The sequence below is a fragment of the Moschus berezovskii genome, chromosome 14, assembly GCF_049115385.1.
Source record: "Moschus berezovskii isolate FMDL1 chromosome 14, NW_MosBer_1.0, whole genome shotgun sequence".
Classification (NCBI taxonomy): Eukaryota; Metazoa; Chordata; class Mammalia; order Artiodactyla; family Moschidae; genus Moschus; species Moschus berezovskii.
This window is the reverse complement of record NC_142473.1, coordinates 63,078,755-63,099,425: the sequence shown is the minus strand read 5'-3', so window position 1 is coordinate 63,099,425 and position 20,671 is coordinate 63,078,755. Positions and strand designations below refer to the sequence as shown.

General features: G+C 35.6%; 1 protein-coding gene across 1 annotated transcript in view; it reads left to right on the top strand.

The window, feature by feature from the left end:
• The window catches only part of KIF18A (kinesin family member 18A), an 88,367-nt gene that overhangs the window by 2,123 nt on the left and 65,573 nt on the right, over positions 1–20,671 (top strand). Inside the window, exons 2-9 of the mRNA XM_055422695.2 lie at positions 8,059–8,431; positions 10,277–10,434; positions 13,753–13,857; positions 14,289–14,399; positions 15,445–15,642; positions 18,537–18,713; positions 20,123–20,197; positions 20,396–20,502. Of these exons, the coding sequence (XP_055278670.1) occupies positions 8,107–8,431; positions 10,277–10,434; positions 13,753–13,857; positions 14,289–14,399; positions 15,445–15,642; positions 18,537–18,713; positions 20,123–20,197; positions 20,396–20,502 (1,256 nt within the window). The 5' untranslated portion in view covers positions 8,059–8,106. The remainder of the gene's footprint in view (positions 1–8,058; positions 8,432–10,276; positions 10,435–13,752; positions 13,858–14,288; positions 14,400–15,444; positions 15,643–18,536; positions 18,714–20,122; positions 20,198–20,395; positions 20,503–20,671) is intronic.

Below are 20,671 nucleotides of genomic sequence, written 5' to 3'. Positions count from 1 at the left end.
GTTCAGTCAGTCAGAGTTCAAATTTCATGTCTTGTGCTTCCAATAATGTGACTTCAGCCAGTTAACTTAACCTCTCTGTATATACCTCTCTATATATAGTTTCTCTATATATAAAATAGGTATGATTTTGTATCATATCCTGTGATATAAAATCCTATATCATAGAGTTGTTACAGAGATTAAATAAGTATGTAAATTGCTTAGCACATTTCTATTTGTAGAATAACAGCTCAGGAAAAAGTATTCCAAAGTTATTAAGAGAAACTTTGTGTTTAAGGTAAATTTTAATATTTTTTTGTTTTGTTTTTGAGATAAAGATACTTAGACTTGTTTAAAACCCAAATAGTACAAAAGAATATAAAGAGAAAGTAAAACTGCTTGTCAATTATTTTCCCACCATCAAGCAACTGTATTATCAATTTCTTATGTTCTCTTCCTGAGAGAGCCCACACACATACAAGTATGTATATGTCTTTTGAAAATACAAATGGTTGATTACCATATCCACTATTCTGCATTTATTTTTTGCACCCATATCTTGAAAATCTTCATTAGCTCATTCATTCAATTATTCAACAAGTATGTAAAAATTTCTAAATATATGACAAGCCCTTTTCTAGGTTCTGGAGTGCAGATGAAGTTCCAGTACTCATAGTGCTTGCATTTTAGAAGGGAACTAAGCAATAAATATGTAACCAAATAATATATATTTTCCAAGTAGTCTGTATGCTAGGAAGGAAAATGAAACTGATAAGGAATTAGAGAGGCAAGGGCAGGGTGATACAGTTTGGAATGAAATCTTTAGGGAAACCCTCTATGAAGTGACGTTTGAACAAAGACCTGAATGATGAACTGAGATATTCAGATTTGTAAATACCTGAAGATAGAGCCTTCCAGGCAGAGAGAAGAGAAAGTTAGGCCAGAATGAGACTGAGTTGTTGAGCAAACACTGAGAAGGACAGTGTGACTGAATCAGTAATGGAGAGGGAGGGTAACATTAGACAGGAGCAAGGTATAGATCCTATAGGACGTGGTAAAGAGTTTGCATTTTATTCATATGCTGGAAAGTCATTGGAACAGAACAAGATGAGGTACATCACATGATCTGATTTCTTTTGAAGACGGTATCAGTACATACAATTGATGAATTAAGTCAAATTTATTATATGTTCATATGATCTTTGACTTAACTGGCTTAAATTTTATCTAGGAAAACAGCAGTTAGATATAAGATGAGGACTTGTCTGTTCAACTTGGTTTATATTAACTTGCAACTATTGAAGAGAATTAGTTTTAACACCACTTCCTTAAACATAACAGAAGAATGAGGCTCTCTATGTAAGTCATTCTCCCAGAAAATTGAATGTTACCCTTATTTAAGTGATAGTGTTTTAACCATCTTCAACAATTAACATAAAAATGATCTCATTTTCCTGATTTTGTAAAGAAATTGGGCACATTATTTAACTTTTTTGATGCCTCAGGGTCCTCACTATGATTTCTTGTTATTGCCAACCATTTTACTCTACTATGGTATGTTGGTTTTCTTAGAGAAGTATATTATGTGTTTGCCAAAAATGACTATATTGCTTTTTGAATTCCATGTCTACTTTTTATAACTTATTAATTAATTTATTCATTAATCAGATGTTTTGAGAACTTAACTATATACCAAGCACATGGCAGAGGAATATAAAGGTAGAAACATATAGTCCTATTAGATGTTATGTTTTTGTCTTACACAATAATCATAAAATTTAGAGCTAGAAAAGAACATTAGTTATCAATGTAGTCCAACCCTATCATTTTGTAGATTACTGCTAAAGCCCCTTCATCACTCTCTTTCATCCTGTACCCTCTCTAGAGATACCTTTCTATTATAAAAGAAATGGTGTTGTGTTTGTCCTTAATGTTTTAGTCCCACCAGTGAAATCCTACCAGCTTGCTTTTTTGATTCTATTCAACAGATATCACTTGAAAGTAGATATGACAAAACTGAATAGAGACTGTGATACTATCTTCTGAATGATCATCTGAAAATAATTTTTGAGGTAACACATTGTTGCACAAATAACAATATGTAGTCTTTTCTTTTGCCTCTTAAGTAAAAATGGTCAAGGAATGTAATTTCTGTGTGCCTTAGTCAGAATCAACTGGTGTCTGTCTCTTATACTTGACCATATTAGAAAAAAAAAAGCAGTCATCATGTTTTAATGTAAGAACAACCTCATTAATTCCTAATGACATCAGCATATTTGAACATAATTGAGCATAATTTTTTCATTTAATAATTCCCAATTAAAGTCAAATCTAAGTTCTATAACCTGACATTCAAATCTTCTAGATCTGGCCCCACTTTTATCCAGCTTAATCTTTTTAATGCAGCCCTCTCCATTCCCTTTTGTTCTCTCCAGCTACAGTCAGGACTGAGCAAAGCTTAACTAAGCATCTCTCTAGATGCTATAGATAGAATTAAAATCATATAAAACTAAATGGTTAAACAAAATGAGATTTAAGCAAATTGACCACACAGGCCATTTATGTCCTCTGCACAAGCTGTTTCCTACCACAGGCTTTTGGACTTGCTGCCCTGAAATACTCCTGCCTGGGAGCCACTTACTTGCTCACTCCCTCACTTCTGTCTCTTTTCACAACATTCCCATCTAAAACAACCCGTACATACACTTCTGTCTGTTCCAAGACCCAGAAAAATGCTTTACACACAGAAGGCACTCAGTGAATATTTATTGAACGCATAACTAGTTTTCTCTCCTAAAGTCTCTTTTTAACCTGGTAGTAACTATCCGTTCTTCAGCTCTCCATCCCAGTTGTTCCTCTGGTAAGCTTTCAGACTCTATCAATCTTAGGTAGCACTGTAAACCTTTACCCGACAGCACTTATCAGCGTTACAGCTTTGCATATTTGCACCACTATTTTATCAATGGCTCTTTCCTCACTAAGCTATATGTAATATTAATAATAAAAGCAGATGTTATGATGCCTTCTCTGTGCCAGGTATTTTTCTAAGTGCTAATCCTCACGAAAACTTTAAAAAGTAGGTATTATTATTAGTCCCACTTTACAGATGAGGAAACTAATCCAAAAGGAGGTTGAGTAACTTGCCCACTGTCACAGCCAGTAAGTAGAAGAACTGGGATTTTAACAGTTAACTTATTGAGTTAATGAGTCAATTAATTAGCAAGAGATACCTTCCAACCTAAGATCTGTTTTGAAAAAAAAATCACCTGATGTTTTATATGTTTTTTAACCATTTCATTTGTGTATATTTTGTCTACCATTGAGGGAGGGAGAAAAGCGTATCAATTAAAAGCAAGGCATTGTTGAACATTTCTTAAAGCTTTTAGAAAAATCTGTGTAGAGGTTAGTTTTTGGTATCACAAGGAATGTGAGAATCTGTTTTTGTTATTCGGTTGCCAAGTTATATCCGATTCTTCGCTGCCCCATGGACTGCAGCATATCAGGCTTCCCTGTCCCTCACCATCTCTGCCCAAGTTCAGGTTCATTGAATCGGTGATGCCTTCCAACCATCTCATCCTCTGTTGCCCTCTTCTCCTTCTGCTTTCAATCTTTTCCATCATCAGGATCTTTTGTCAGCTATTCGCATCAGGTGGCCAAAGTGTTGGAGCTTCAGATTCAGCATTAGTCCTTCCAAAGAGTATTCAGGGTTGATTTCCTTTGAGATTGACTGGTTTGATCTCCTTGCAGTCAAAGGGACTCTCAAGAGTCTTCTCCAGTACCTCAGTTTGAAAGAATCAATTCTTCTATGCTCTGCCATCTTTATTGTCCTGCTCTCACATCCGTACTTGACTACTGGAAAGCCCGTTGTCTTGACTATGTAGACCTTTGTCGGAAAAGTGATGTCTTTACTTTTTTAATATACTGTCTAGGTTTGTCATCAGAGAAGGCAATGGCAAGCCACTCCAGTACTCTTGCCTAGAAAATCCCATGGATGGAGGAGCCTGGTAGGCTGCAGTCCGTGGGGTCGCTAAGGGTCGGACATGACTGAGCAACTTCACTTTCACTTTCCACTTTCACACATTGGAGAAGGAAATGGCAACCCACTCCAGTGTTCTTGCCTGGAGAATCCCAGGGACAGGGGAGCCTGGTGGGCTTCCGTCTATGGGGTCACACAGAGTCGGACACGACTGAAGTGACTTAGCAGCAGCAGCAGGTTTGTCATAGCTTTCTTGTCAAGAAGCAGTCATCTTCTAATTTCATGGCTGCAGTCACCATCTGCAGTGATTTTAGAGCCCTGGAAGAAGAAATCTGTCACTGCTTTCACCTTGTCCCCATCTATTTGTCCTGAAATGATAGGACCGGATGGCATGATCTTAGGTTTTTTTTAATATTGAGTTTTAAGCCTCTTTTTTGCTCTCTTCTTTCACCATCATCAAGAGGCTCTTTAGTTTCTCTTCACTTTCCCCCATTAGAAATCTATGTAGAGGTTAGTTTTTGGTATCACAAGGAATTCTACTAGCCTTTAATAGACAGGGGTCAGAAATGTTAACATCCTCTAATATTTGAGACAGTTCCAAATAAGGAAGAATTGACCTACCCAAAATGCCAGTGATAAGCTCGTTGGGAAACAATGAAAAGATGGGCCAGTTATCTTTGGGAAGAAGAGGCAGGATTGGAGGCAGGTAGGGAAGAGAACTGGCATTTATTGACTGCCTTAATACACTTAATTCTTTTTATCTCTTTTAGCTTAAGGACAGTTATTAGGTATTATTTCTTTTATACAAATGAGAAACCTGAAACTCAGTGAGGTCAGGTAACTTGTCCAAGGTCAAAGAAAAGCGGTATAGGTATTTATGGGAGTTGGCTAGACAGAAGCTCAGGGTGAAGAAAGAACAGAGTAGTAATTCATCTGGGACCTAACTGTTAGAATCTAAATGACCATCCTTTCCTTTTCAGTGTTCTATTTTGGGGACTCACAGAGTCCTAAAAAGGGAGTGCTATGTCCAGTGTCTTCTACTTTTAGATTGCCTTGGCCTTAATTTGAATTCCTTTCAAAAGTACATGGATTTCTGATATATGTTAGCTTTATCATTATTATTTCTTCCACTTTAGGAAACACAGTATCTTCTTTTAACCCTGTCCCTCTCCACCCACACCATTTCTTTGCTTACTTGTGCAGCAGTGCTTCCTATATGTGCTGTCTGAGTCTTCTCCTGTTCAGGCCTTTGTCCTACCATTGCCCCACATTGCTCGTTTGCTTCTATGTTGCCAAATCACGTGATTACTTTTACTAAGTACTTAACCTATTTCACTTAACACCCAACATTCAGAAAACTAAGATCATGGCATCTGGTCCTATCACTTCACGGCAAATACATGGGGAAACAATGGAAACAGTGACAGACTTTATTTTTTTGAGGCTCCAAAATCACTGCAGATGGTGACTGCAGCCATGAAATTAAAAGACGCTTGCTCCTTGGAAGCTATGCCCAACCTAGACAGCATATTAAAAAGCAGACACATTACTTCGCCAACAAAGGTCCATCTAGTCAAAGCTTTGATTTTTCCAGTAGTTGTGTATGGATGTGAGAGTTGGACTATAAAGAAGACTGAGTGATGAAGAATTGATGCTTTTGAACTGTGATGTTGGAGAAGGCTGTTGAGAGTCCTTTGGATAGGAAGGAGATCCAATCAGTCCATCCTAAAGGAAATCAGTCCTGAATATTCATTGGAAGAACTGATGTTGAAACTCCAATACTTTGGCCACCTGATGTGAAGAACTGACTCATTTGAAAAGACCTTGATGCTAGGAAAGATTGAAGGTGGGATGAGAAGGAGACAACAGAGCATGAGGTGGTTGGATGGCATCACCGGCTCGATGGACATGAGTTTGAGTAAGCTCTGGGAGTGACAGACATAAGTTTTAGTAGGCTTCAGGAGTTGGTGATGGAAAGGGAAGCCTGGCGTGCTGCAGTGCATGGGGTCACAAAGAGTTGGACACAGTTGAGCGACTGAACTGAACTGGACCTATTAGCAGTTATTTAGCACAATTGATCATTCTCTCCTCCTTGATTTGGAAGACCCCCCCTAAGTTTTAATGCGATGATAAGCTTGAAAAACTGAAAAGCTTCACATGGTGTTAAAACTCTGAGGACAGCCTTTACTTTCTTGACTTAGCGTTCGGCTGCCTTGAAATGCCCACCCAGGTGTTGACTAATGTTCTCAGATTTAAGATACCCAGAATGAACTCCTGATCTTCACCCCAAAACCTGCTTTACCCTCGGTTATTTCTATCTCAGTTGATGGCTACTCTGTTCTTCCAACACTCAGGCCAAGAACTTTGGCATAATCCCTAATCCTATCTTTCTCTCATTCCCCCCATCTATCAGAAAATTCTTTTGTCTTTACTTTCAGATTATATTTACCATGCCGTGTTCTAAGTTGACTGCATCATCTCTTGTCTGTTTTACTTCAATGGCCTCAGTAGTTTCCGTTTCCTCAAGTATGTCACCAGTGAAAGTGATCAGATTGCAAAAATCAAATGCAAAAATATTAAATGATACGCAAATACGAAAACTTAATAAATCTCTGAAATATTAATCAGACCCTGGGCTTCCACTTCAACTCAAACTTTATAGCTGAGAGAAAAGAAAGTGAAGTCACCCAGTCATGTCCGACTGCAACCCCATGGACTGTAACCTACCATGCTCCTCTGTCCATGGGATTTTCCAGGCAAGAGTACTGGAGTGGGTTGCTATTTCCTTCTCCAGAGGTTCTTCCCGACCCAGGGATTGAACTTGGGTCTCCCTCATTGTAGGCAGACGCTTTACCATCTGAGCCAGCAGGGAAGTCCTAACTTAGCTAAACCATATATAATCACAGGTAGGCCACTCGAAAACCTAGCTTTGATTTTTCAGGAGAGTTCTGATACTACTTTAGTTTGGGTCATGAGAATGGACGGGAAAGGGTCTCGGAATTGTATTAAGGTACTGAAGGGATAGCTTTGGCTTACGAAATATTTTTAATAAAATTGATCTTGGCCGCAAGTCTCTTGGCACTGGAAATTGACCCAACCAGGCTTATCTATACCTGTATATCAGAGACCCAGAGTTAAAAACAGTTCCAGGTATATGTCAGTTAGCTCGTCCACGTAGAAAGTAATAGAGATGGTATAGTCCCCTAATTTTTTGTGTATTCAGAAATTCTAATCTCTGAATACAGATCCTAGTCCCTGCTCTAAAATCATGCATATTTTGTCATCCAGTTTTTATAATGTCTGTCGAGCTTCCCAAGTGGCACAGTGGTAAAAATCTTCCTGCCAATGCAGAAGACGCAGGAGATGTAGGTTTAATCCCCAGGTCCGGGAGATTCCCTAGTATAGGAAACAGCAACCCACCCCAGTATTCTTGCCTAGAAAATTCTATGGACCGAGGAGCCTGGTAGGCCACAACTCATGGGGTTGCAAAGAGTCAGATGCAACTGAACATGCACATACACATTTATGGTGTCTACCACGTACTACTCAATATTTTAGACTTGGAACGCATTGGTAAGCAAAACAGATTTTTTTTTAAATGCCCTTAAGGGGCTTATAGTTTAACTAGAATAGAGGAAGTAAACACCAAGCGTGCTAAATAGATGGAAAATATATATTCTATTAGGAGGTGGTAAGTGCTTTGGGAAAAAATTGAGCAGTATAAGGGCAATTAGGAATCGGTTTGGCAATTTTAATAAGGGTGGGCAGAATGGGCACCATTTGAGCAAGGACTTGAAAGAAGTGACAGAGTTAGTCATGTAATTATTGAGGAAAGCACTTTATGATAGAATGGCTAGCAGAAGGGCGTAATTGGGGCACTTGGCATGTTAGTAGGAATAGGGGCAATGGGGAAGACAATAGGACATGAGGTAGAAGACCTAGGCCATTAAAAGAAATTCAGATCTAAATAAGAACCATTGGAAAGTTTCAAACTAGGGATTTCCAGTAACATTTACTATGTGAGTGGAACACAATTAACACCTTTTTTTTAAGGTAGTCATTTTGCATGTAGTAGAATTAATATTAATACTCTTTAATTTCAGAGAAATATTCAACCACTCACATAAGCAGAGGAATCAAGATAGTCAACAATGTCTGTCACTGAGGAAGACCTGTGTCATCACATGAAAGTAGTTGTCCGTGTGCGTCCTGAGAACACAAAAGAAAAGGCCTCTGGATTTCATAAAGTAGTCCATGTTGTGGATAAGCATATTCTTGTTTTCGATCCCAAGCAAGAAGAAATCAGCTTTTTCCATGGAAAGAAAACTATGAATCGAGACATTACAAAGAGACAAAATAAGGATCTTAAATTTGTATTTGATGCTGTTTTTGATGAAACTTCAACTCAATTAGAAGTTTTTGAACACACTACTAAGCCAATTCTTCGTAGTTTTTTGAATGGATATAATTGCACAGGTAATTATTTCAGCTGGGATTTAATGATTCCATCTATTTCATTTTTATATTAGGACATCTACTTGACTCTTCTAAATATAATCAATTTTAAGATGCTTGTTTGCTAAAAATTCTTCAGTACTTCATTGTAAATGTAGATTTTCTTTGAACTTTAGTCATCATATATAACATTTTTGAAACTTTCTTTTCCTGGATCTTGCTTTGGTTCCTGTAGATGGTCATCCTTTCCATTTCTTATGTTTTAAAACCACATGCTTCAGATAGTTGATGCCAGATTTCTCACAATTTGTATTCATAAATATTCCCAGTGTTTACCTATGCAACAGTCTATCCCTGGGGGACAGTGGAACATTTCTGAACACTTGGCTTTCTTCATAACACTATTTTTTCTTTATAGTACCTTGAAGTAACTATTTTTAAAGCCCATGTTGAGTATCATACATGGGCTGTTTTAGCATATCTTCAGCCCAAAGAGGCATCTTTAGTGCTCTCAATAGACCTATAATAATTCGCCTTTCAAAACGGCTCTGTTGATTTCCTAGAAAAAGAGCTCTCCAAAATGCCAGTTAATTGAATGCTTACCAGGTACTTCACACCATTATTAATATTTTTGTAATTACCACCATTTATGGCATTATCTTTAAGATACCCCAAAACTATAATATGTTTCCCTGTCTTTCACTGACTCATTCACTTTTATTGCAGAAGGTTTACCCTCTAGGTCAAGAAAGAATGGAATGTGGTTTATTGATTAGACCTTCTTTGATTCTCATTTTTAAGCAGATATTCTTTTCCTCATTCAGGAAACTCCATATTGTCTCTAGGGATTTAAAAAAAAAAAAATTTAACTACAAATGAAAAAAATCTCTACAAAAGTAATACTGAATCTTTGGTTTCTTTTTGATTTTACTTTATATTATCCAACTATCTTAAGACTTCATGTTATACTGCCAGCTTACATTAAACAGAGTGAAATATGAATCAGTTTAATCCATCCTACTAAAAAGTATTTTTGTAGTTAACAAACTTAGCATGGAGATTTAATTTATAAAAATAATTCTCAAAGACTTATTGCATAATAACTGAATATTATGTTGGGTATTGGCCATACGGAGAAGGCAATGGCAAGCCACTCCAGTACTCTTGCCTAGAAAATCCCATGGATGGAGGAGCCTGGTAGGCTGCAGTCCATGGGGTCGCTAGGGGTCGGACACGACTGAGCGACTTTACTTTCACTTTTCCCTTTCACACATTGGAGAAGGAAATGGCAACCCACTCCAGTGTTCTTGCCTGGAGAATCCCAGGGATGGGGGAGCCTGGTGGGCTTCCGTCTATGGGGTCACACAGAGTCGGACACGACTGAAGTGACTCAGCAGCAGCAACAGCAGCAGCATTGGCCATATGTAATTCAGAGTGGTTTGTTTTTTTTTTTTGCATTTGAAGAAATGTATCACTGTTCTATTGTACTGGATAGAGTCTTGAAAGCAAAGTAATTTACCTAAAACAAAAATTTTAAAAGGAATTACTATAGATGGCTTTTATTTGGAATTCTGCAAATTTGTATTAATATTTATTACCTGCTTTGTGCCAGATCACTTACTAGTAGTACAAGTCACTTACTAGGTAGGAAGGATACATAGTCTCTGGTTTGATAGAATGCACAGTAAGAAATACAGTATGATATTGTAAATGGCCAGGATTTAGAATGACTATAAATGAATTTGGATCTGTTGGATTTACAAGTTACTATTTAGGATATCCAGGTGGGACTATTCACTAGACAATAGATACAATAATGTTATATGTCATAACAAAGAACTCTGATCCCTTTTCATAAAAACTCAGTACTTGCATATGGTGCCACGGGAGCTGGAAAGACCCACACAATGCTAGGATCAGCTGCTGAACCTGGAGTGATGTATTTAACAATGCTGGACCTTTACAAATCCATGGATGAGATTAAAGAAGAAAAAGTATGTAGTACTGCAGTTTCTTATCTGGAGGTTAGTTGGCAATATCATTTTTTGGTTTAATCAATAGTATTGAGAAATCTTTTTATAAGAAATTCCATTGTCCTTTCAAATTATTCTATCAGGCAGAATTTTTTTTCATGAATATATTAATATAAAATCATTAAAATTCCTGGTCTTCAATTATTTGTCGTAGATTTTATTTTCTTCTGTTAAGTATTATTCAGAAGTTGTAGGATTAGCATAGATAGTATAAGGAACTTCTAGATTCCCTTCATTTGGATTCCCCATATGTTAACATTTTACTCTCTTTCTTTCTGCATATGTGGTTTTCCTTTTTTTCCCCCTGAACTGTTTGTTACAGGCTTGTAAAAACGGGAAATTTCTTAAGTAAAAGCTGAATAGTAATCAATATCAGGAAATGATATAATGAGATTTTAATAATTATTCTAATAATGCCCTTTATTAAAAATAAAATCTAAGATCATGTATTGTATTCAGTTGCAATTCATCCCTTTAGTCCCTTTAATCAGGATGTTTTTTTCCTCTGTATTTTATGTTGCTGTTGTAAACCTTTAAGTTTGGATTTGTCACGATTACGTTCAGGTTATGGACTGTCAGGAATACCACATAAATGATGATGAAATCTTCTTATATAACATATCAAGAGGCTTGTATAATTAGTTAGTCCTGATATTGGCTATGTTAACTTTAATCAGTTTCATTATGCTGGTGTCTACAGTTTTTCCACTATAAAGGTACTGTATTTCCCTTTATGGGACTTCTCTGGTGACTCAGCAGTAAAGAATATGCCAGCAATGCGGGACATGCCAGTTCGATCCCTGGATCGCAAAGATCCCCTACAAGAGGGCATGGCAACTCACTCCAGTATTCTTGCTGGGAAAACACCATAGAGGAGCCTGGCAGGCTACAGTCCACCAAGTTGCAAAAATTTGGACGTGAACCAATTGACTGAGACTGTTTTACCCTTTATAATTAATAAATAACTTGTAGGGAAACAGTGTAAATCCTCAGTCTTTGGTCTGTTCATTTTAGTATCCACTGATGATTCATAACTGAATCAATTACTGTCATGATTGCAGATGACAGTGATTTTCAAATTCCATCATTTCTTCCACAGTTTTTCATTGGCTTTCTACTACGAGGAAGAGCTTTCCCTTTCCTCTACTGTATCAATGTAGATTTATGGATTCTTAATATTATTCCATAGATTATAATCCTTTTCTCTAAGTATTCATCTGTATAAATTGTGCAGATTTGGCCAGGTGAGGCTCCTTCCTGCTATCTCGTGTGTGTGTGTGTGTGTGTGGTTTTTTTGACATACCTCATCATTTGAGACTTTCTACCCTCTTAATAGCTGACATTCAACAGATAATAACTAAGTAGTTGGCACTCTTTGTGTTCCGATAGAGTTTCAGAAACCAGTGCAGAAACAGACATCCCTGATTTTACTGCCTTTTCATTTGTGATGTCAGAGGGTCAGTTTCTAGTTTTTACTGCTCTTGCTGACATCTTATTGTTTGAGAGTTTCTTCACATTTCAAAAATTGATTTAAGATTATATTGCTAAAAATTGTTGTCAGTCTATAGAACTTGGTGATAAAGAGAAGTAAAATTCATTTTCTGTAGTTAAGTATTTTGAAAAGAATTGTTCTGAACTTAATTAGGAAGAGAGCATGGCACCGTATTCATTATTTCTTCCTTAGATCCTTTTATAACTAGGAGAATTTTGAAGTTTGCTTGTTTTTAGTTATTTTTTCTTTCTTTAAATCTGTTTTCATGTTGCTAATGGTAAGGCAATGTCTAATCTAACGGTTTTCCACTCAGTCTGTGCACCAAAATTGGCTGTGGGGCTTTTTAAAACTAGACATACCTAGACCTCACCCCCTGGACATTTTACTTTAATAGATTTGGATTGTGGCCAAGACATCTATGTATTTTAAAAGCTCCCAGGTGATTTTGATGAATAGACCAGCTTGATAGTAATTGTATAATTATGTATTTTGTATGATTGAAATGGGTAAGGGAAATCACTTAAAAAGTGACTGTTGCTTATCAGAAAAATAAGAACCAAAAAATTATCTCTTAATTTTATCATTTTACTACTCCTAAGAATTTATTGCATTTAAAAATGGTTATCATTCGTTGTAGCAAGTTTTACCAGCAGTGAATTATCACTGTAGGCTATTTATTAGAACATGGATATAACTTACAGAAAATAATTCTTAAAGATTAAATTTTATATGTTTTTTAAATCTTATCAAATAGGTATAATTGTCATTTTGTTATCAAGTAGAAAACTTCGAACCTTTAGTAAATTCATAAAATTATGTCAATTGTACTATTTCTGTACATTACTTATATTGTTGTTGTTTAGTCACTAAGTCATATCTGACTCTTTTGCAACCCTATGGACTCTAGCCCACCAGGCTTCTCTGTCCTTGGGATTTCCCAGGCAAGAATACTGGAGTGGGTTGCCCTTTCCTTCTCCAAGGGATCTTCCCAATCCAGGGATCAAATTCGTGTCTTCTGCATTGGCATGCAGATTTTTTACCACTGGGAGCCAACAGGGAAGCCCTACATTACTTACAGAAATTACTGAAAAGAAAAAGAATTGCCAGAAATTTAAAATACAGATGTGTATTCAGTGCCATTCAATAGAGTGAGGATATCAGACTCTGTTCTTACCTTTGTGACTGTGAACTTGGGCAAATCACTTAAACTCTGAGGGCCTCAGTTCCCTCATTCAAGTTGGGGGAGAATGTCCCATTATGGAATTATCATTACATGTTAAACTTAATGCAATTGAAGGACAAGTAAAATAAATACTACCCATCTTTCAGGGGTTTTCTTTAACTTTTAAGCTCTGAAATTTAAAAAGTTTGGACTACTTGGTCATCATGAAATAATATCTTCTCCAGTAAAAACCACACTACTTCCATACAACTTACATTTCCGATCCATTATAGTTTCCCAAGACCGTTAGTCCCATATATTTCCAGAAAATAGGAAGAGGCAATTCCAGCTATCCTATTTCTGTTGATGTGTAGTCATCAAATGGGTAATACGGGAGGAGGATATAAGGACCCCATCATTAAACTTTGAGTTCAAGTGCTGGTTATCAAACTCTTCTGTTTTATCAGATGTTAGAAAAGTCATGGCAGTGTGTGATAGAAGAAATGAGATGAATGGAAATGAGCTGCTGCTTCTCTTTGAGACAAATTCTAATATAACCTTAAGGCAGCAATGTATGCATGTTTCTGTGATGTTGTTGCTACTGTTTCAGTGTCAATGCTAAGCATCAATGCTAAGCAATCCTTTTTATTTTAAGGTATATAATGAACAGATTCGTGACCTCTTAGTAAATTCAGGGCCACTTGCTGTCCGGGAAGATGCCCAAAAAGGGGTGGTTGTTCAGGGATTGACTTTACATCAGGTATGTTTACAAACTTCTTTTTTCGCTTGTCAAATAGCAAGTATGGTAATTTAGCCATGTACTTATTTTAAAATAATGACGTATTCGTATCCAGTTAAAATAATCAAGTATATCATTAGTCTTGTTTTGTTTTCCTTTTAAATAATCAAATGGGCTTTTCTTTTAAAACTCTACTTGGACATTTAATATAGTATATTATTCTGCTTAATGTATTATTTTATCGCCTCAGAGAGATTAGATTTTATCTTTTATTTTTCATATAGCACAAAAGTGCTAAGCAGATGATACATGATTGATATTTAATGGGATTTAATATATGGAAAATAATTTATATTTACTTGTAAAAGTCTTCTTGATTGTTGATGGTTTATTGAAAAATTTAAAGACCACTGATTAATTTGTATGTTTTTCTTCTGTTTCAACTAATTTAGCCCAAATCCTCAGAGGAAATTTTGCAGTTATTGGATAATGGTAACAGAAACAGGACACAACATCCCACTGACACGAATGCTACATCTTCTCGTTCTCATGCTGTTTTCCAGGTAGGAGGTCACTAGACCATAGCTCTTAAAACTGAATTTAAATGTAGCCAAATTTATGAATAGTAACCTTCAAACATTCTAAAATATCTCTTCCTCTGTGGACTTTTCTACTTCTCAGCACTTCCTTTACTTTGCAGCTTTGAGAAGATTCAGTCAAGAATATAATTGAGATGATGTAAGTTAGAAACATGTAAATTTTCAACCTGTGTAAAAATACATGATAGTAAAGTGGAAGTATTAGAGGTTTTCTTTCCTTTTCTTTTCTTAAATTGGTAAAAAGTATTTAATCTTTCCAAAAGATAATCTTTTATTCAGAGCAGACTTTCTTTTTATAGATCTAGATTTACAGAACCAATAAATTGGGGAGGTACTGATTAAGATTTCACCATAGTGACCATGTAAGTAGTTGCATTCTTTAAGAGAGTGTGTGATTCAGTTGATACAGTACTTTTTAGGAATACAGGTCTAGAAAAGCCTAAAGCATAGGTTAGTAGTTATTATTTGTAGTTTCTAGTTCTATTAAAATTCAAACAATTATATGTTTATTCTGGATTATGCTGTTTGAAACTCATCTAATAGTTATCGTTGAAAGAATTCAAATCTGAGGATATCAAATCTTTCAGAAAGTCTCTAATCCACAAAGCTTCATTAATCTTTTCTCTTCTTCCCACTGACTCTTCATTATCAGTAATCTTGAGAGAAATGTTTATCAGGGACATTGAAGTTTCCCCAGAATATCTTAGACTAAGTGTTACCAGACTATGAAAGGCAGCTGTTTTAACCTTATATCAAACTAGGAGTTATTAATATTTACCCTCTAGTACACATAAAGGAAGTCTTTTCATTTTCAAATTTTTCTCAACTTTGGTAATTACTTTTGATACTCTTGGATATCAGCCAGTCCAGTCAAGCTGTACCTTGTTCAGTATGTGTTTATAGTGAAAATAATTGATTTCTTGCTCTTTTAAAAATAAAGTGTACGTTTCCCTTTCAATTTTCTTAAATCTAATTCTCATTTTCCCTATTATCCTGTAATTTCAAAAAGATTTATTTGAGACAACAAGATAAAACAGCAAGTATCAATCAAAATGTCCGAATTGCCAAGATGTCACTCATTGACCTGGCAGGGTCTGAAAGAGCCAGTGCTACCAGCGCTAAAGGGACCCGGTTTATAGAAGGCACAAATATCAATCGATCACTTTTGGCTCTCGGGAATGTTATCAATGCCTTAGCAGATACAAAGGTAGGTACTGTATGTTTATTTGTTTAAGTATTTTGAAATATGTATCATTCCCAGAAACATTAATATGATTTTGTTTTAAAGATCTATTATAAATCAAGTTTTAAGAATATAACAATCATGTTTATATAAAGAGCAAAGACCACAGAGAGCCTAGTATATCAAATAAAGCTATGGGTCTTTTTTGTTTGCTTTGTTAACTTCTCATTTTATAATCAGAATTTGTTGAATGAAAGGTATTGAATATCAGATTGAGAGTTAATATTTATGATATTTCCTCATCATTTATTTTGAATTTGATTTTTTTTAAATGGCAATTTAATGAGCATGACACAATAAGCATGATAATTAAATTGGCATGAAGACAAAGCACACTTTCAGTTCAGTTCAGTTCAGTTCAGTCACTCAGTCGTGTCCGACTCTCCGCGACCCCATGAATCACAGCACGCCAGGCCTCCCTGTCCATCACCAACTCCCGGAGTACACTCAAACTCATGTCCACAGAGTCGGTGATGCCATCCAGCCATCTCATTCTCCGTCGTCCCCTTCTCCTCCCGCCCCCAACCTTTCCCAGCATCAGAGTCTTTTCCAGTGAGTCAACTCGTCTCATGAGGTGGCCAAAGTATTGGAGTTTCAGCTTTAGCATCAGTCCCTCCAATGAACACCCAGGATTGATCTCCTTTAGAATGGACTGGTTGGATCTCCTTGCAGTATAAGGGACTCTCAAGAGTCTTCTCCAACACCACAGTTCAAAAGCATCGATTCTTCGGCGATCAGCTTTCTTCACAGTCCAACTCTCACATCCATACATGACCACGGGAAAAACCATTGCCTTGTCTAGACGGACCTTGGTCGGCAAAGTAATGTCTCTGCTTTTTAATATACTATCAAGGTTGGTCATAACTTTCCTTCCAAGGAGCAAGCGTCTTTTAATTTCATGGCTGCAATCAGCATCTGCAGTGATTTTGGAGCCCAAAAAAACAAAGTCTGACACTGTTTCCACTGTTTTTCCATCTATTTCCCATGAAGTGATGGGACCAGATGCCATGATCTTTGTTTTCTGAATGTTGAGCTTCAAGCCAACCTTTTCACTTTCCTCTTTCACTTTCATCAAGAGGCTTTTGAGTTCCTCTTCACTTTCTGCCATAAGGGTAGTGTCATCTGCATATCTGAGGTTATTGATATTTCTCCCAGCAATCTTGATTCCAGCTTGTGCTTCTTCCAGCCCAGCGTTCCTCATGATGTACTCTGCATATAAGTTAAATAAGCAAGGTGACAATATACAACCTTGACGCACTCCTTTTCCTATTTGGAACCAGTCTGTTTAGAAAAAGTTAATTCTGGTCTGGTTAGTATTTTATATATATATATATATATATATATACTATAAAATTGAGTTAAATATTAAAGAATGTTGAATTTTCTTAGGAAGAGGAGCTTAGGGTATAAAGTATAATTAAATCACCTAATAGGATAATGTTTCCTAGATGCCTTTGGGTCATTAAAAAATATTTTTTGTCTTTTCAATGCCAGAAGTGCTTACAAGAGTACAGCATATTCAATAACTTCTATATTTGTAAAAATGACTTCCTTTTTTTTTTAAGTTAATTGGCGCTGTTGGTTAAGAATCTTCCTGCCAATGCAGGAGACTCAAGAGATATGGGTTTGACCCCTGGGTTGGAAAGATCCCCTGGAGTAGGAAATTGCAACCCACTCCAGTATTCTTGCCTGGAAAGTTCCATGGACAGAGGAGCCTGGTGGGCTACAGTCCATGGGGTCGCAAAGAGTCAAACACAACTGAGCACTCATACACATGATAATTTTAGTTCAAACCAAGCTCAGAAGCCGTAGGAAAGTCACTGTTAAACTCTTCAAAATGTTGTATTTTGATAAATATGAAATACATTAAAATGATTTAGGAAGTCTTTTTTATTTTTTAAAAAAGGCAAGTTTCTAAAATCACATGAATATTACAAAAGCAAAATATATTTTGTATTCTAAGTTAAAATCTCAGAATGTGTGAGCAGACAGCATGGTATAGAGACTGATTTCCTAAATTTTGCCATTCATGAAATTTTTTCCATATACTGATTTAATTTTGATAATCGACTGCTGTTGAGTCATTTGTTAGTCAATGTTTAATGCATGTCTTACACATGCAAAATCAATTCAATAGCACCAGCCTGTGCACACCCCATACTTCTAGCTCTGTGAGTTACCAGCCATATGACCTGAGGCAAGTCATGTGGCTTTTTCTTAGCTTCATTTTTCTCTTCGGTAATGTGAGTTACATTGGTTAGCATAAGATTGCTTTTTCTAGAAAAATAAAGTTCTCTTAGACCTGTGGTTGTGCTTTAGATAAAGTTTTTGTAAGATTATAATTTATTTGTATTCATATTAGATGGTTATTTAAAGAGAGAAGTAGCTCTCTGCCATACAGAATTCTTATTATTCCTCTGGAGTATGTTTCTCCAGGGCATATGTTACTTTTGTATTTTAATTTCTTTTTAAAAATGAAGTTTTTTTTTAATAGACATTTTGATTTTGAATAGTTTTAAATACAGAAAAGTTGATTAGATAATACAGGAAGATTTTATTCAATCTACCCCACACTCAAGTTTCCTCTATTATTATTAATATGTCACATTAATATGGTACACTTATTACAACTAATGAAACAGTATTGATATTTTATGATTAACTAACATTCACACTTAATCAGATGGAGATATAATCTTTCAATGGGAAGTTTGTTTTCTATATTCACTGAGCAGTCCCATAAGATGTATAAGACTGGGCAAAGTTGTGCAGTGCTTAAATTCTTATAGTGAAATGGTAGAGCAGGTTTGCATTTGAATGTGGAAAATGACATAAGAATCCTGTTTTTGTTCTTTCAGAAAAAGAATCAGCATATTCCTTACAGAAATAGTAAGCTCACTCGCTTGTTAAAGGATTCTCTCGGAGGAAACTGTCAAACTATAATGATTGCTGCTGTTAGTCCTTCCTCTGTGTTCTACGATGACACATATAACACTCTTAAGTATGCTAACCGCGCAAAGGACATTAAATCTTCTGTAAGTGTGTTTACTCTGCCTTTGTGGTAAGAGTACTTAGTGCATTTTTTTTTCTTTTTTATATCTCTAGCGAAATATGAAATAGGATATATTTCTACTAATGAGTTAAGAAATCAAGGCTAGAAATGTCTTTACTAACCCAATTAATTGAGCATTAGCTAGGACAATTAAAACATTAAGCATCTTAATTACATATATAATAAATACAATTATTTAATCTTTTGGAGAATTATGATGTTTTAGTGCCTTTCTCTCTAACCTTTTTCACATCATGACACGTGATATTTTGATGGCGTTTTGGTGTAACTGGTCAAGGCCTCTACACATTTGTTGCAGCCAAAGCTGATGCTCTGCTGTAGCCCAGCACCAGCAGTCTCCACCTGAAAACCATGGTCATGTTTGCTAATCTCTTCAAGCCTTAGTTATTTACTTCATCTATAAAGTAGATACAATATCTGTCTCAGTTTATAAAGTAAATAGTTTTTTAAAAATAATTTATTTTCACATTCTTGATATTGATGTAGCCTATCTGTATAGCTACAGCAATGTAATAATGAGTGGTTGGGTTGGTATTTTTGCCAGTAATTTGGGGTAACTTTTTTTTAATGTAAGTCAAACATCCGATGATTTTTATGTAAAATCACAAGACTTCAGAGTTGTAATAGACCTAGAGTTCAACTGGTAAATGATGGCCTCTCTTCCCACTTACCCCTCTGCTACTCCCATTGTCTTCCTTAGAGAAATATTCATATATTGTTTATATAATAAATTGGGAGAGGTTGTGCTGTATTGAGTATACAGAGGTTTTTCACACATATTTTTCGTGCACTGCTTACACCAAACCATTGAGGAAGACATTTTTAGCTCTTCTTTACAGTTGAGGAATTACATGTTCAAAGTTGTAAGTATTAAATTCTCAGTTAAGTGAGAAGTGGGCAAGGCCTCGAAATCAAGTATTTGAATTTAATGCTCTTCCCACTATTCCATGGCTGCCAGGGGGCTCATACTTTCATAAAAAGGATAAAATATATTGAGAACTTGTTAAAAGCTACTTGAACATACAAACTGGTAAAAATTTAAATTATATCTGTATCTTAAAGGGCAAAGGAAAAAATGGGCAATTTTTTTTTATATGAATGCCTGCTTCGCAAGTTCTTTAAAGTACCTTTTCTCCAATTGTAAAGAAGACAGTTTCTTTTGTAAATCTGTGTTAATGTGTTCAGCATACCCTTACCCACTTGTCATAACTTTTAAGCATGAGCATAATTGATTATATTGTCATGATTGTAATTGTCACAAATTCTGAATTCATGAAGCTGAATTAATGAGGATATAATGCTATTTTGTTTACATGTGTAACTGATTGTTATCTCTGTATATGCACAATCATAATTTCTTTTTCTTAACAGTTGAAGAGCAATGTTCTTAACCTCGACAATCATATAACTCAGTATGTAAAAATCTGTAATGAACAGAAGAAAGAGGTATGTCTTTTCTTTACATTGTTGCTAATCTCTCTCTGTTCCTCATTTATGGGATTCTGCAATCTTTATTGTCTAAAACCTTATTGTCTATTATAATTGAAATTTTGTTCAGTTATTTTTCATAGCTAAAATTTTTCTGTGGCTGTGTATAATGGAAACAGATAATTTATATGTTTAACTACTGTTTCTCTCTACTAGATTTTAATGTTAAAAGAAAAACTAAAGGCCTATGAAGAACAGAAAGCCTTTACTGATGAAAGTAGCAAATTAATGATTTCAAACCCTCAGAGAAAAGAAATTGAAAGGTAAAATTGACATTAAGATCTTGTTTTAAGGATTTTGTAAACTTTAGTCAGATAATTAAAGTTTAAAATTTTAGTCAAAAATTTATTGTTACCATCATTTGTTGTATGTCTTTGTATATTCTCAACTGTTCAGGAAGTCACAGATTGGTCTTATATGGTACACTTTGGA